At 42.0% G+C, this 15,986-nt stretch overlaps 1 protein-coding gene across 3 annotated transcripts in view; it reads right to left on the reverse strand.

Annotated features, from left to right (window-relative positions):
* The window catches only part of nbeab (neurobeachin b), a gene marked incomplete at both ends in the record, with an annotated part of 208,339 nt that overhangs the window by 24,765 nt on the left and 167,588 nt on the right, over positions 1-15,986 (reverse strand). For all 3 annotated transcript variants that reach the window (XM_083984901.1, XM_083984900.1, XM_083984899.1), the window contains 4 exons: positions 5,487-5,599; positions 8,054-8,169; positions 8,817-8,919; positions 9,002-9,119. In XM_083984901.1, coding sequence (XP_083841027.1) covers positions 5,487-5,599; positions 8,054-8,169; positions 8,817-8,919; positions 9,002-9,119 — 450 coding nt within the window. The remainder of the gene's footprint in view (positions 1-5,486; positions 5,600-8,053; positions 8,170-8,816; positions 8,920-9,001; positions 9,120-15,986) is intronic.

Consider the following 15,986-nt stretch of genomic DNA (forward strand, 5'->3'; position numbering starts at 1 on the left):
TATATTGAGACTGTAGCCCTGCTACCAGCTTCTCTACCTTTTACTCTACTATTCACAAACACATTTTGAATGAAGCACTAGGTTAGAAAGAAGGAATGCAAACACATATACCATTCCCTGTTCATTATTTTATTTGGTTATACATAAACCAAGCAAATATGTTCTCAAGTCACTCGGCTATGTGAGCATATGTAATTTATAACAAGACATCCTCATAGCAACTTGTACTGTAGAAGCATGAATTCTTCTACTTTGTCTTCTAGAAAGCTTATGTGGTTGCTGAGCTCGGGTAATTACACTGACTGCATGGGAAAACTTGTATTGGTTCACCCCCATCGTTATTCTTCTCCTTGTCACAGGCTGCTGTCATCTTAAAAGGGATTTGCACCTGGCAGATTGTTGAATACTGCTAAAGTTGGGATTGTTATGGAGCAAATACCATCACTGTTAAAAAAAACCCGACAACAACAAAATGAAGGCAAAGAAGCTGGCAATTGGCTATTTGGCTATTTTGAAGGTGATAAATGGATATGCAGTGGTGTAAATAACATGTAGTGTTTGTACAGATGTATGCAGGTGTGTGAAAAGATACAGGAAAAAACATGAAAAATGAAGGTGGAGGGAAAGTTAAAACCGTTCTGGTTGCTTGTGGTCACAGCTATGTATATAAAGATTAGGCTGCAAACCAAAGTGTTGCGTTAGTAAGCTCAATGTATCCCCCCAAAGTCAACATTCGTCTCTAGGGCTGAGTGTGATTCCCTGTCTGAACAAGTCAGGAGCCCATAACTAATTGTTTTGCATCCTTTGTGCATTAAACAAGTTTGTGTGCCAGGTATTTTGTTTATATACATAACTTTGTCATTCTATAACTGCACAATTGTGATTGCAATTGAAATTAAAATAGATGACGATTTTCGGCACATGATCTCAGCTCAATAATTCTTGGCATCAAGACGGACTAATCACACCAATACTCTCGAGATCATCTTGTGGGATTACATCAGATCCGACGCCCATCAGTATGTTGACGTCTTGACCCATGCGTGCTTCGGAGTCAATACCACATTGTCACATGAGTACTCAGTATTCACGGGTTGGACTTTGCCAGTCTTCAAAGTCAGCCTTCATTTTGATCTCGTCACACAAGTTTTGCAACTGTAACTTGGCAAAATTATGATATTGCAGAGACATAATATGTCCACAGTCATATAAACACCCGCCAAAGTACTGAAAACTGTGGTAGTTCCTGCTAGAGCAGATGTCTCCTGGACCACATTTTGCCATGACGACATACAGACTCATACAGTGAAAACAATACCAGCCACACTGTTATGACTAGTAAGGGAACCATGTGAAACTGGAATAAACTCATTGCGGTAACTTTGAATGAGACACTACTTTCACTGCATGTTTGCTGAGACACTGGAAGCTATAAGAGCATCATCCTGGTGAGAACTGTAGCCTGGGAGAGTTTAAGCAGAGTTAAATCCCTTTAAGGTTAGTGAAATCCAAACTTCTTAGCGTGCTGCCTTGGCCACAGAAAAACATACAAAACAGGCAAAAACATGAGGCAATAAAATGACTGATGGTATATTTCATTAGAAGTAAAAACCCATTTATGAAAAGATAGTATAAACACGTCAATGGTCCTTTAAAAGTCCTGTCATAAGCACTATCTGTTGATGAGCCCAAATCAGGCTTTGTTTACCTCCATTCAACAAAGAATAATCACCTCTTCCCTTTCCCTGTGCTGCATATCATACTGATCACATATACAAGACAATGAACACAACTGGTTCAGACAGTTCCACACTTGCTCCTATCTGAGTTCATTTCTTGTATAACACCTGACCCAGTGAAATACATCAACACAACTAAACAAAGATCAGACTTAGATTTGGCTTCAGATTCAATCAGGATCATTTCTGGTGTTTCACTCCAAAGATGAAGGAAATGAACGTGGCTGGGTGTGCACGGACTGCCTCCGTTTTTTTTGGTTATATCCAAGCTACCTCCCAATGAGACGCATATTGCATTTTATATTTCAACATAAATTACATTACAGTATGTTGCTATGGTGCTCTGTCAGGAGAAGTCGCAGTCGTTTTTGCTTGCCTCGTCAGAGCCAGGGCCGTATGCAGCTCCCGTCTAATGCAATCAAGTTGCTCCAACTCAAGATGAAGCAGATGTGCTTCCAAACAGCCTGACTGGAGTGGAAGTGAGGGTGAAGGAGGCTCCATTATGGAAAGAAAAGTGTGGTGGGGTCTTTATAGCGCCCGAGCTCTGTTGACGTTACTTTGCATGTCTCTTAAAGATGCTCAGGTTTCACTGAGTGCCACAGCAGAGAGAAGTAAACAGACTAAACAACTTTTCTTTTTCTTTTTTTCTTTTTTTCTATATTTCAGTAATTCTAAGCAAGGTAAACGCATATAACTATTTAAACTCAATGTGTGAATAATGCACATGATCATTTTGTTCGTTGACTCTTGTAATGACATTTTTACAAAGGGTACGTCAAACAAATTTTAGTCCGTAAATGATGAACCATGATTCTTTCACCTTCTTATGCAATTAAGTGAGCTTCCATCACATCATTTAACAACCATGAGGAAGATTAACTTCCCCCTATCTATCACCCACTTGTCACTCATCAAGAAATAATCGTTAGAATCTAATGAAACACTTCACTGCATGAATGTATCTGACATCCAAATATGCAGAACGCTGCCCCCCAGGCAAAGGAATGATGTGTTCAATAGCATTGTTCACAGCTGAATGAATGCCCAACCAGCAGGTAATTGTAGGTGTGTGCAGTAGGTTTGGGAGGATATTATTTGGCAGCTCAGTACAGAGCTCCAGCAGTTTAAACAATGCTGTCTGTCAAACAGCAATCACCTGTAACTGACAAACAGCTCTCACGTATGACTGATCTGTGGGAAAGAAGGCCTCCCAAATTGTGCAATGCCAGTGTGGGTTAATGTAAAGACTTTAAGAGCATTAGTTATGCTTGAGTTTAAAATCTACAATAGCTGCAATTAAAACTTAACTTTATCCAGTGTATTAAGCTAAGAGTATTGATATGATATTTATCCTCTAAAAGCTGCAGCTCATTGAGCTCTGGAGTGACAGATGATATAACATGAGGTGATGCGATGTAATTCAACCACAGAACAAAATAAACACTCATTTCTAACAGGTAATGAATAAAATGATGGTTACCAGGCCTTGGGTTTCAAACCACAATGATGTTAAGGCAAAGGAACAAGCCACAATGTGTTTGTCAAGTGCCGGCATTAAATGCTTGTTAAGATCTGCACTCACCTTCACTTTGTCTACACCTGATTAAGTCTGACACAATATTTGAGAAATTTGGTTTCTTTGGTTAAACAAAGCAAAAAAAAAAAAAAAAAAAAAAAAACCTTTTATACATCTCCACAATTCTATTATATCATTATTGATACGGGCACATGTCGATTTTAGTTGTAAATGAAACCCAGCCACACACACACAGCCAGTGTGGTACACAACAACACCCGATAAGCAAATACACACACAGCCGTAAAACACAGTGAGGGCATCTGTGGAGACTGTGCTGCTACCTCTGATCCATAATTGAACAAAAGGGCAGACCAAGCAAAGAGGAGAAGTGTGGGGGCCTGTGTCCCTCCCTGCTACACTAGCTGTGAACTTTTGGAGGTAAGAGCCCTGGGGTTCCAAGGACAACTGTCAGGAGACAGGGGCTGTGAACTCATACTAATGAAGGCAGCTCAGGCCTGTAAACAGCATGGGAGGATGTCACTGGAATACATTACAATACATAACTGTCTCCCCGGGGCAGGAGGGCTGCACATGGCTCAGCCCTGATCACTCCCCAACACCCAACACACACGCATGCACACGCCCACATGTCCCCACACACATACACACACACACACACACATACAAACAAACACACAGACAGAGACACACACATTCCGTGGCTCTCTCAGCCCACCTGGATACCCCACAGGCCAGAGCCTCCAAAAACAGACAAGTAGCGAGGTGATGGTGGTTTTGTCCAAAATGTTGTAGGTTTACAGAAATGTGAAGAAGTGCTCCAGCACAGTGGGAGCTCCACGGCACTCTACTCTATATACCACATCCATGATTCTTTTGAGTGTTTCATAGTAATTTCCGTTCCTTCATTTCAGAGTTCCCCTCCCCTCCTCCACACTACAAAAAAAAAGGCACAGTACACACATAACTTGAAAAGTTGCAAATTGATCCAAACTGCAGAGAACTGAGATGGCAAAGTGAGGCTCAAAGTCAGAGCGTCAGTGCTTTGAGGGAAACAAAAAGGAATGAGGGAGCAATAGAGTGAGAGAGAGAAAGAGAGAGAGAGACAGAGAGCTCAGACAGGAATGCGACTGTTTTCAGGTCAGTGAGCTGCAGTGTGCATGTGCAACAGAAAGAGAGAGGTAGACAGAGAAAGAGAAGGGGGTTGGTAAACCAGTAAACCAGGTCACCGTTTGTGGTAGAGTGATCTGCTGCCTTTTCCCCTTCAGTCAAAGACAGAGCAAACATAACTCTGAACTTTATCTCCAAGGGTTGCAGGGCATTAGTGTCATTGTGTCCGAGCCCCGGTGATTTGGCAGCGTTAGCAGGACTCTGCAGCACAGCCTGATGTGTTTTTGACCTGCTGCATTTACAACAACTTTCACCGCAACACTGTGCTCATGACCCGTCCGCATCGGTTCATCAACACTGAAAACAGTCTAATCAAAGCAGGAATCTGAATTACTAAATAGAAACGGTTAACGAATGTGCTCAGTCTGCTTTCAGCAGATTGTGATGCTGTCTGAATAGTTTATCCTCAGTAAGCCACTATCAAACATTTGCTACTGAAAAGTTTGGTTTCAAACACAATATGTTCCTTTGGACTTTATTCGATTATTTATATGATTATTTTGCATTCATTTGCTATAATACAATTTCATATCTTGATAATGGAAATATTCTTATTATTATTGCAATAACGATTACAATCAGATGGCCCAAACATCACTCAGATCAAGAAAATGCATTTTGGATGGCTTGACGCATCTACTGTAAAGCTATCCTTTTGAAAAAGCTGAGTATTTTAGTGTCTACTAAGGGTGAGGGTCTAAGGGCAGAGGATGTTGTCATGGTGCTGTGTAAAACCCTTTGAGACAAACTGTTTGTAAAAAACGGGCAATACAAATAAAACTGCCTTGCCTTGCCTTACTATATGGACCATAGTGGTAAAAACAAAAACTATGTGTTGTTACATAACTTACATAAAGTGCATTTGGATTTCCCTCTTTCTTCAATCCACCACATGAGTTTAAAATCTGCACATCATTCCTTTGCCATTAAATATATTGTTTTACAGTCCGACTCTTAATAAGGAAATCTCCTGCTGTCAGAGTCAGCTGACCCAACTTCTCTCTGTCATACCGAGGTGCGTGGTCAAGAGGCCTCGGTACCTTTGAGAGATCTCTGAAGTTCCCTGGCAAGGTCAGGTCCAGCTCCTCAGAGTCATAGTTGGTGAGGACCCAGGGAAAGACGGGGTACTGGTTCAGGTCATTGTATGTCCTCCCTAGACGCACAGAGCAGACAGAAATCTGTGAGTGATGAAGGCCTGGAAGGAAGCAGAGGGGTTGAAAAGCAGGGCAGGGTACACTTGAGGCTTCAGTTACTTTGTGGGATCAGCATGCAACATTCCAACAAGCCCCCGATCGCAGAGCCCTCAATCAGACGCACTTCCTGTCTCGTATGGAGTCTGCCGGGGAAACACGTACGCTAATGGCAAGCTCCCTTATGTGAGAATGTTTTTAGTGTTCCCCATGCCTGTAGTTACTGAGTGTACTTTATCAATAGACTGTGGGAGTTACTGTACAGGGGACTTGAGGAGGGTGACTTTTTAGTTTAGAGAGAAAATAAGGATCTCTAGGTTTTGAGGAGTGGATGCAATTACAGTGAAAAAAAAGATTCTCCTCTGAGCCGTGGCTCCAAGCGCCTGACATGTCAGTGGTGGTCCGCTGATTGGCCACATGTGAATTTCCTCAATGCTCCAACAATGAGAATATGATTTTCAGATGGCAAAAGGTGTCATGGGAAGTCCATGGGAAAATCGAAGATCGTGTAGCATGTTGTCATTAATGCTCCTCTTTCCTTTTGAAGATGACACTGATACAGCTGCGAGGTCAGGTAGTGGGCCAGTTGTAATCCAGCATGGGGATAGAGCTGATGTAGATGGTTTTGTAGGAATTTCTACTGCTGGCAATAAATCAAACCTCAAACATGGGCTGAAAGCAATCAGAAACTAAAAAGGTAACATTTTATTTTATTTTATTTACCTAGAAAAATGAAACTAAACACATTAAAATAACTGCCAAATGTTTACCAATAGTTGAATCGCTATTTATCAAGCTTTCCCAAGACATACCGTAAGACTGTAAGCATTACATTTCAAATCACACATTACAGCGTACTTACCCAAGTATCAGAGAAGAATGTGCAGCAATTGCACAATAGCTTCTAAAGATGACATTCTCACTCATGTAGTAACCAAGACGTTGTAACTAAAACCATGCCAGGAGCACACAATATGTCACAATATCAGATATTACAGACACTATTATTGTGACCAAAGGAATGTATTATAATGGAATATAAAAAAATCTTCATCTCTTTTTTATATGAATGTAGGAAGGTAGAGAGAGGCTGTTACAAACCTGTACACAAAGAACAATTACACTCACTGGATTTTAAAATGGCATCCAGATGAAGTGACAAAAATAGACAGTTATAGTTATTGTCAACACTGATCATTCCGCTCCTGAATGAAATAAAATTGTTCAGTGGAAATAATCTTTATAAACCTGCTAGCTACACACCTACAGGCTTTAATGATGGCCAACAAAATATTATCAACTTATCAACCACTCCAGCAGGTGTGTCTGCTCACATCCGGAGTGCAGCAGGTTGGCATTAGAGAGTCTAAATCTAGCTGAGCAAAGCAAGTGATAACGTCTGACAGGCCAGTCAACGGGAAGGGCTTCTGCAGAGCAGGCAGGGTCTGAGGGAAGCTAGAGAGCATAATTATCCAGGTTAATGCCACACAGTCAAAAGGAAGCAGTGGGCCAGGTGTGGAGAATGAATGGGGAATGTTGGTTAGACCCACTGGTGCTGAGGCCTGAGCTGGGGTGGCAGGATGTTAATAACAGTGGAATAGTGTTTAATTAGAAGCCCCCTTCCCGTTCACACCTCTTCCCAGCACTTCACCCCCCGCCTGTCTGCCCCCCCCACACTATTCTGACATCCCTGTCAGCCTAGGTCATTACTAGAGATTTTTAATGAATTTGGGGCATGTTTTTCTGTCTGCCTTACATCTAATTAGCTGACAATAATGTATCGAACTCAAGCACAAGCTAAATATAAATATGCATGAATATGCAGCGAGAGAGAGGATGACACCTCTCAGAGCAGAGTAGCGTACAGTCGTTCTCGCCTTCCCTGTTAGTTGCAGTTCAGATCAGAGAGTCGACAAGAGAACCTCTCAACTCCGCAGACACACATGCACGCTCTCACAAAGCCAGGCACTAATTATCTGGCAAAATCTGCTGTGCCTGCTCTTTGCTTCAAAAAGCACAATCCCAGGAACAGTGAAGCGTACTTCTTCTTCCAGGACCACATAAGTATCGCATGGATTCTTAAACAGATATGACATACCTGAGGCCACTTATGGTATGTTTCCAGTGCCACTGACACATAAGGTTTATTGATCTTGATAGCTAAACTTAAAGTCACAAGGCTCTAATGGTGAATAGATTCACATAGATAATAGATTAAAACTTAGCACTTTCACTGGTGGTGAATCTTTCCCTGAAATGGAAGAAAACAAATCAGAACCTATCTATTTAACAGATGGCTGTGAAAAATAGAATATTTTTCTACCCATTCATTCAGTTGCCTCATTTCAGTCACCGACATTTGAAAATCACTGACTTTCACAGGGGAATCAGTTTTGCACAGCATCAGGAGACCTTACCTGAAATAGTGTTGAGAAACGTGAGGTACTCAAAGTTGGAGATCTCTCTCCTCTGCCAGCGCTGGGTCATGTTGGAGGACTTGAAAAGCTGTCGAGGGGTGGCCAGGGAGATGCGTCTGGGAAAAACAAAATTAAATAATAAATCTGAAAAAAGTTATGAACATTTTCAGTTTATGGTATTAAGATTTTAAAAAAAGAGCCTGAAATGTATACACTAAATCACAGTGAACTGCTAAAAACTAGCTCTATGGCAATTTTAAAATGAGACAAAGTGCATAAAGAGAGAAGAGAATAAATGTGGCATCCAGTTTTGATTAGTATTCAACTAGTATATTAAATAAAAGCTATGACTTTCACGTATGTAGGTAATTTAAAGGGTTCATTATGGATGACTTGCTTTAAACCCACCCAATTAACAAAACTTAAAGAAATATGCTGGTTTTGTAACCGTGTGCAAAAGGGCCTGTTAGCACCATGAGAGTCTAAAGGGAATCTAGGGTTTTCTGTGTGGTCAGTGGCCTGGCTGCAGCCCTGCTGTATAGAGTCTCCTGTCAGAGAATTAGGTCAGTTCAGTCAGGGTCAATGCACACCCACTTCAATGACTGGAGCAATGGGACTTCAAATGACTCTGCTGCAGGCAAGGCTGCACAGATGCTCCAACACACAACACAGAGGAGGCAACGAAGGCCATGAAGGAATTACAATATTAGAAATATTATAACACAAGGAATGTGCTGATTTTCTTGTGGCGTCTGTGAACTACCTGGCTTGTGGGAGTCCGTAGCTGGTGCCCACTCCAACTCTAGGAAGACTGTAGACCACTTTCTTTACTGTGGCCTGGTCAGGAAAGTTGAACATGACTGAAGCTGTGAACAGTGAGAGACACGGCTTAATAACAGGGAGAAACTGAAAAATCCTTTCAAAAGTTTTAATTGGCACTTATCTTACTTCTGTTGGCCATGAAGACCTCCATCGCTGTGTTCTGAAGGAGGTAGCGTCTGGAGAAGACCGCCCGGATCTCACTGAACATCCACTTCCCATGTAAGCCCTCAGTGTACGCCAAGACCTAACGGGGCAGAGAGAGGAGAGAAAATGTCTTCAAGTTATTATAGCTGTATAACACCGTAGACAGTGTCAGTGTTAGACATGATACAGACCTCCATTTCAACAGCTTCAGGTGTTATAGTTGCACATAAAAAAGAACATTTCCAACACCGTGTGCCACAGATATGACAATAGGCGTTCAGATTATTCGATTTTTAGACTTGGATTATTTGATATTCTTCTGTGTACAATGCCTCTGGTATTACACTACACTGTCACATGTTGTATGGTACCACAGCGGGGCAGCAACGTAAATTCCGTTGAATTCTTTCAATGACAATCAAAATCTAATCTAAATCACAATGAGGCAGACTGCTGTAAACCTGATACATTGTTTTGTTGTGATATGGACATAGAAAAATATTGTACATCCAACTCTGAGCCAACTCTATTTTTTACCAAACTATGTCACTACAAAGACAGTAAAATATGACCTCAGTAAAATTCTGTCAGACAAATCAATCCGTAGTATGAGTTTACTGCAGTGCTATCTAAGTTAAGATGGCAGCAGTTTAAATTCTAAGCAGTTTTGTTAACTGCAGCAGTGAGTTGGACTGGGCTTCGAACCTGATGCTGGCTAAAACCTCTAATTCCTCCAACCACCATCTAAATACAATTCTTGATGACTGTCCCTAAGTAGGTAATATTGCAGTAGCATCAGTTGAATCATTGTTTATTATTGCTTAGGACGAAGTATCACTGAGACATTACATTGTTCTCCACACTGTGAAGCCTTCTGGAGATTCTCTTTGAGTTTCACACTTTTTGAGCTGACATATAACAGGAGAGCAGTGGTGGTCGAAAAAATGACCTCTTGGGTCAGCAACGCAAACAATCAATAAAAACCATCATGCCAAGGAAAGGAGGAAGCAGACAAAGAATCAGTAGTGTATGCAGCACCGCTGAGACTGCAGGTCAACAGACAGAAAACTTGGACAGTTGTTCTGACAGGTGAGAATGGTCCCCTCACACACTTTCCCCCCACCCCCACCTTCCATCTCACTTCCCTCTGACTGAACAATTTTGTCCAACAGTACGAGCCAGCGAGCAACCTCATCAACTCCCCAGGTTATAATCACACATAGGAGAAGGCAGGGAGGGTGGGAGGCAGAGTGAGATGTTCAGCTGGGTTAGGTCTGATGCTAATGCTCATTTAAAATAGTGACAGGCTGGAAGAGTGCAGCGTGAGCCAGGCTGCCTTAATTTCTCCCTGGAATAGCTCATGCCCGACCTCCGTGCCACATCCAAAATCTCTGGAGCTCAATTAAAATTGGATTAGGTGGAGATGCTGGATGTGCAGCACAGCATCTCTGGTGCTCTCCTCCTAGTAATGCCCCTGCTTGACACCTCTGCAACCCCCAACTCAAACAGTTGTCATAGAGACAGCATGGCCCAGAGGAGGCAGTGTGCTGACTGGAGTTGGGGCAGGGAGGTGGGGGGGCTACTGAGGAAGGGAGGTGAGATGGAGGGATGGCTATGGAGCTGCAGGCACACTACGGATGGCCAGCAGCAGCTCTCTAGGAGGCAGAGAAGCTTTTATCTCCCTCCTGCTCTGCAGCCAGATGTTCTGGAAGTAGCTAGTCTTCTGAGTGCAATGCCAAAAGGCAAGTTGGACAGATATGCAACATGGGAAGATTTCAACAGCTTACTTCATCAAGGCACTAGCGGGCTGTTATTTTAATTCATATGGAGTTATTTGGATGTCTGGAGTATAGTTTGTAATTTTCAGCATAGTCTCTTTTCAATTATGAATAAAATGTACTATACAGCATCTCTCTCTCTCTCTCTCTCTCTCTCTCTCTCTCTCTCTCTCTCTCTCTCTCTCTCTCTCTCTCTCTATCTATCTATCTATCTATCTATATAAATATAAAATATATCATTTTTCACAATTGAACAGTGCCATAGCTGTTACCCCTGAATTTTCCATTTGTTCTATGATGCAAAAAAGAGCAAAATGCAGTTTACATCAGTTCATCAAGCAGACATTGCACAGCAGATTCATAAGAACTGAAAGTATGATGAGAACACAGTTATAATTTGTATTGATTGTCAATATAAACATATTTTAGCACTGACTGTTTCTTGCCACCCAGCTAAAGTGAACATTTTTCTGCCATGACAAAGTACAGGCCAAAGGGCTAGCTGTCAACAAAAGAGGGGCTAAAGAGGAGAAAAAAAGAGCTGATTTCAAACAGCCCAGATCAAAAAATTTGTCATAACAACAAAGCTTTGGTCTAAACCAACATGCAGGGGCCCCTGTAGACTTGGAGATTTGACAAAGCCCAGCCCTCATTTTTGGAGGCCCAGCTGTAAAAAATGCCATTTAATGAACCTGTCTGCTGAAGCTGTCCCCTGCCTGTCAGAGGTGTCAGCCAGTGACAAGCGCTGGGGACGGCCGCCTCCAGTCACAGACAGGCCTGCCAGCTGGAGACTTCGGCCCCAATCTAATCACGCCACCAGGAAGGGACCGGCGCTCTGCTCTTGGTCTGTCACGCTCAGGGCTGGGGGAGCAGCGAGGGGGCGGGTGGAGGGGTCTGGTATGGCCAACAAGCGCAGCCTTTTGTTTCCACACAGGTCCCTCCACGCAGGCTCATTAGGAGCCACAGGCGCATGCGCTGCTCCGCCAGCTGCATGGAGATACCTCTCCCCAGCATAATAGCCATAATGCAATTTAACGTCTCTGTCCTCTCTTTCCTTTATTCGCCTTCTCTTCTCCTCCTGATTTGACAGAGGGCAGGCTGCATTCTGCCTGTAGAACATCACAAGCAGAGCACAGGAAAATATTGTGACAGATGAGATGAAGAGAGGCACAGGTGACACCAGTGTTTAGGCTGAAACTCATGTGCAATAATGTGCAGATGCTCAAATGGAGCATATTCTACTTTAAAGTGATAGGAAGCCACTTCATGCATAGAAATAGATTTTTATCATCTCTGATTCACCAACAGTTTTAACCCTTTACTGACTGAAATACTATGACAGAGGTGATTGATTCATGGAACAAAAATCTTTCAAATCACACACGGTTTTCACCCATATGGAACAACACAATCCCCTTCTACTGCATCTATACCAAAATAGGTATAAAAATATTATAATTCAGTGAGACCTCCAAGCCAGCATGACTGATATATTTATATGAGACTGTGAAGTGCTCTGAAAACCTGGTATCACAGCACCTCATTGCATTCTCCTCAGATTTGTCTAATAGGCTTCCACTATAAAGCCTCACAACTGCATGGTCCCAGGCGGCAAAAGAGAACAGTGAGGTGGAAGAATAAGGGACGGGTACAAGAGGCAGTTTCATTTTGAGTGATATGACTACTCCCCCAGGAGCGAGTGGGATGGATTTCACACATGGCAATTTGGAGGATCAGCACACACTGCATATACGGTATTCAATGGCTGACCCCAGGCAATATGGGCCAAATCTGTGAAGAGGTTGGAGCAGTTGGAGGAGGCAAAGAGAAAGCATAAAGCCTGGTAATGGCGAGAGCAGAGAGCAACTCTCAGCTAAGTGGGAGAGCATCATCAGCCACAGGCTAGGTCACTAACACACACACACACTAAAGAAAGGAAGGGAAAAAAACACAGAAGGCAAAACAATAAAAACACAATCAAATACATTGCTCTCTTAGCCCATGTGATAGCTGGCCACGTCGATATGTTGTGTTGGTTATATTGGTGTAGATTTTGAGAGGTCAGCCTCTACCCCAGTACCAAATGAGGTGAATGGAAGTTTGTTTATCATAATAATATAATAAAATTTACAAAACACACTAATCTTTTTTCTTTTTTCAGAAAAAGCCTCTGTTTTTTGAATAATCCATAAAACTCACAGTTAACACTCAGTACCCATAAGGACTTTGTAATTAGCAGATAATAGATGACAGTGCTGGTCATAATGAAGTGTGTAGAAATCCAGCAGAGCAGGGATGTTATCTTTCTAGAAATAAAGGTTCCTTCCTTTTAATTTTTGAAATACAATATAAACTTTAAGTGATTTGGTTGAACTGAAAAATTAGGACCACACACCTTCCTCCTTCTTTCTACAAAGGTGCTCCACACATTGTGAAAATAAACTTTTGCTGGCATATTTAACTTTATTAAGTCAGGTGGGAAGATCTTAGTTGTATGACCATGACGTGCCAAAATCCACACTTTATTTTAGCTTTAATCCCTTTTACATCCTGCAAAGGTTTATAACATATTCCTGAGCTTCAAAGCACATTTCTCATCTGATCCTCTCTTAATGTGACAACTGTTATGAAGTGTAAAAATATAAAAATGTGAAAGATTCCATCAGATTATGAAAAAAAAAAAATCAGCATTCCACTTGGTGCCTCTGTGAAAGACCCATATCTCAACTTCAATAAAGTAGCAAGCTCCTAATGCAGGTATTGAGGGAAAACAAGATACAGATTTGCATAATCAGTGTCACTATACATTTGGGTGGTAGCTGGAGTGTGGCAAGATGACACAGCTTGGGTGCTCTGGCAAGACCAGTGGGATAAAGGAGATGAATATGCATTAAATATACTGGCAGTTCACTGCCCCAAATGTCCAGCCAGGTTTGTCAATAACATTTATGTCAAGGCTGGTATTTCATGCACATTAGCAGGACCTGCAGTGCTGTCTTCAACACTGTGGAGAGGTGGGAGGAGCTGTTTTCCTGGAATGTAATTTCTTCTTAAAGAGTCACAGCTCTTTAAACATTGTTTATCTGTCTACGTGAAAATATAAACTTTCAAGAAACGCAATATGAATAAAAAAGAACACATACCGAAGAAAAGTTACCAAGACTTTTCGTTTCCTACAGTGATGATGCACAAAGTTTGGCATTAAACCACCAGACGGCTACAGAAGGTGTACTTTTATACCACATGACATTCGATAATATTATCCTAGGATTTATATGTCATTATTATAACATTGCAATATACAATATTTCATACTGTATGTCAGAATTACTCATACATCCACACACAAGTTGTTCACATCTTCAGCCACCACGACCTATGTAAAAATAGCAACAATGCAGTTGGCATAAGAAATAATGTTATAAGCATGGACACAGATCTCATCATATTGAAATGGTATGCATCCCTCCAGGATTACTTGACCTGTCAACACTGGTCTCATTTGACAGTGAAATGTATTTAGCTTTGGCCTATGTTGATGGCATATGTGTTGAGCTCAATGTGTTAAATAATTTAAATAATTCCACTTTTCATGATAGCTTTTTACACATGACACATTGAATTAGCATTCGAGTAAATATGACCTTTGTAGCAGTGTTACCGTTGGCGATTAACTTACATCAGAATTTATGTCTTTGTCCCTTACATGTAAATTATTTTGTCCGATCCCTGTCAGTGGAAACTTTACTTTGTCTTTCAAGTATTTTATTTTCAGTGACCAAACAAACAAACAAACAATTATGAACTGGTTCGAATGCTGACCCCCTCACTGCCACAACCACACACATGAACACACTTAGTGAGCACATCATCCAGATAAACAGCTTGAGGATGCCTTCTCTAAGCTTGAGAGAAGGAATGCAGTCATTTGGTATGGGGTCTTTTCAGCAAGCTTTTCCTAATGGGACTTTTTCAGGGACTTGTCAGCCTTAAGATGACTGAAATCTTCCTGGCCTGGGTACCAGCTTCCTCTGGCTGCCACTGAGAGTGCCAAGCTGATCGCTTTAAATCCCACTTTTTTTTATTTTTTTTTTAGTGGTGTGTGGGAGGGATAGAGGCTCAGAGCAAGACAGAGAACAGGAGAAAGAACGAGACAGGGATGGAGAGGCGGAGAGACAGAGGAGTGGAGGGACAGAAAGAGCAAGTGGTTAGACGAGAAGGCCTGATGAGCAATGAGCGCTTCACTCGTCCTCAATTAATCTTGTCTCTCTACCTTTGCTTTGGCGCTTCCCTCAGCACCAAGGTAATAACGACACCCTCATCCATTATCCTTTTATCCCTGTTATTCACTGGGAATTGCTTAATAATATGGTACAGATTTGTCCTCCTTCATATAATTCTTTCTGTCATTCGCAGTATATCATCTGGAAAACACACAGCCCCCTTTCTGCTGGACGCTCTTTGAGGATTATCGTGGGTGACACCTTCGGGATGCAGCCAGAATCTGGAGCATCATTTTTCCAGGCATAAAGAGGAATTACTTTGACTTATCTGTCATTGCCAAAGCACAACAAGCCATTCAGGGCCAAAGCAAAGGTGGAACAGGTTCTTATCGGCTTCTCTGAACGAGAGGACTTGTAAATTTATGCTAATGAGGGCCTTTTGTGATCCAGGCTCACCCCGTGGGGCTGAACGGGGCTTGCAGGGGATGATAATCTGGCTGTTGAGTGCACTAGATAATTTGTACTTTATCCTCATGTAATTATATAGTTTAAATCTTTTTACCAATGCTAATCCTACGACATGAGGAAGTGTCTTAACCGTGTCTGTGGTTCTTAGCGCACTAGTTAGCGTGCATCTGACTCTCTCTCATAAAATCACGTAGGAGGGGTGCAGCGCTGATATAATTACTCTGACTTTCTGTAGCCCGCGCAACGAATCCTCATATCATTTTGATCCACCTTAGCAGGCAGGCAGAAAGCCAAGCCTGTGGCCGGGGGCTATGGGAGACAGCTCAGAAGAAGGTGAAAACATGGTAGCACAGCTAAAAGAGCCCTCCCAATTTTGGTCAAGAGAGAAAGATGGAGGAAACTGTGAAAATGAGCTGAAAGGAGGAAAAGTAAGTGCAGTAGGGCGGCTTTGCACAGCTTTTGAGGTCTCTCTGTTGTGAAGTGGGACTCCAGGCCATC

This window comes from Trachurus trachurus (assembly GCF_905171665.1).
Source record: "Trachurus trachurus genome assembly, chromosome: 13".
Taxonomy (NCBI): Eukaryota; Metazoa; Chordata; class Actinopteri; order Carangiformes; family Carangidae; genus Trachurus; species Trachurus trachurus.